This window comes from Tupaia chinensis, unplaced genomic scaffold (assembly GCF_000334495.1).
Source record: "Tupaia chinensis unplaced genomic scaffold, TupChi_1.0 Scaffold000146_1, whole genome shotgun sequence".
Taxonomy (NCBI): domain Eukaryota; kingdom Metazoa; phylum Chordata; class Mammalia; order Scandentia; family Tupaiidae; genus Tupaia; species Tupaia belangeri.
The window spans coordinates 7,362,979-7,364,132 of record NW_006159616.1 but is presented as its reverse complement, the minus strand read 5'-3'; the positions used below and the strand labels follow the sequence as shown (position 1 = coordinate 7,364,132).

The window sequence follows — 1,154 nt, the reverse complement described above, 5'->3', positions numbered from 1 at the left end:
ATGTTTTATGCATCAGTAGATATTTTTTGTTCTTTGCTGAGGTGTAAAAATGTTTTCAGAATTCTGAAGGAACCATAATCTACAGTTTAGGAAAACTTCGATTCACTGAAAAAAACAAAACCATAAAAGTTTTCAACAATTGCGCGCCCTTAGTAAAGATGGTTCCAAAGGACACACTACCGGTACTCAAGACGAAGACTTCACTTGAACTCCCGTTCAATATGAGAGGTAACGCATTGCCCTTAAGAAAGATGGAGGACCCCTGGCTTTTTTGCCCTTTTCCAAAATGGGCCCGTCAGCGAACGTAGTGGGCCCTTCCCTGGTGCCTCTTCCGGACTTGGCAGGGGGCGGGGTCCATTGAGTAAAGCCTTGCGTGCCCGCGCCCGTGACAGAGGCGCGCTTCAGAGCGCAGGCGCGGGGAGGGGTGGGGGGAGGAGGGAAAGCGGCGAGTAAGATGGAAGATGAGGAGGTCGCTGAGGGCTGGGAGGAGGCGGCAGACAGCGGGGTAAGCAGGGCCGGGCGGAACCTGGCGTGAGGGAACCCCCCGGGGAGCGGGTCTGGGGATGATTCTCCCCGAGGAAGGGCCCCTCACGCCGGGCCAGGGGTGGAGGAGAGGCCCCCGGTTCCTGAGCGCCGTGAAGGCCTCTTAAAGGGGCCGCGTTCCATTTTCCGTCCACCTTTGCCCGGTGCACTTCCCTCCACCCCCCATGTGCGCGTCACCGGGGCGCCCCACCCGCCACCCAAGGCCTCTTTTTCCTGGCTCCCGCGCCCGCTCTCTCGCCCTGGGCCCCTTTGACCCTTCTTTCCTCCTCACCCCCCACACCCGAGGCACCATTTTAAAGTTCATGTGCTCTTACGAACTGGGACACATCGTGGGGAGCGGTGTGGAGGTTGTGCGGACCGGGGCTGCATTTCCGCTCCAGAGAAGCGCAGGAGGAGGCAGCTGAGGGCAGGGGGATGAACGAAGTATTTTTTGGGGAGCCACTAAACTCCCTGCTGAAATCCCCCACCACTTTGCTCCTCGCGCCACGGTGGGCGAGTCTGGGTTTTTTCCTCTTTCAGTTTTACTCTTGAGACCGTGGCTGGCGGGTCTCCTGGGGACCCCGCCGCAGCAACCGAAAGCTCCGTGGGCAGCCCCCCTCCCCAGGGACCCC

At 59.1% G+C, this 1,154-nt stretch overlaps 1 protein-coding gene across 1 annotated transcript in view; it reads left to right on the top strand.

The window, feature by feature from the left end:
• The first annotated feature begins 406 nt into the window (after window positions 1-406).
• The window catches only part of SZRD1 (SUZ RNA binding domain containing 1), a 26,598-nt gene continuing 25,850 nt past the window's right edge, over window positions 407-1,154 (top strand). The window contains exon 1 of the mRNA XM_006145237.3: window positions 407-505. Coding sequence (XP_006145299.1) covers window positions 455-505 — 51 coding nt within the window. The 5' untranslated portion in view covers window positions 407-454. The remainder of the gene's footprint in view (window positions 506-1,154) is intronic.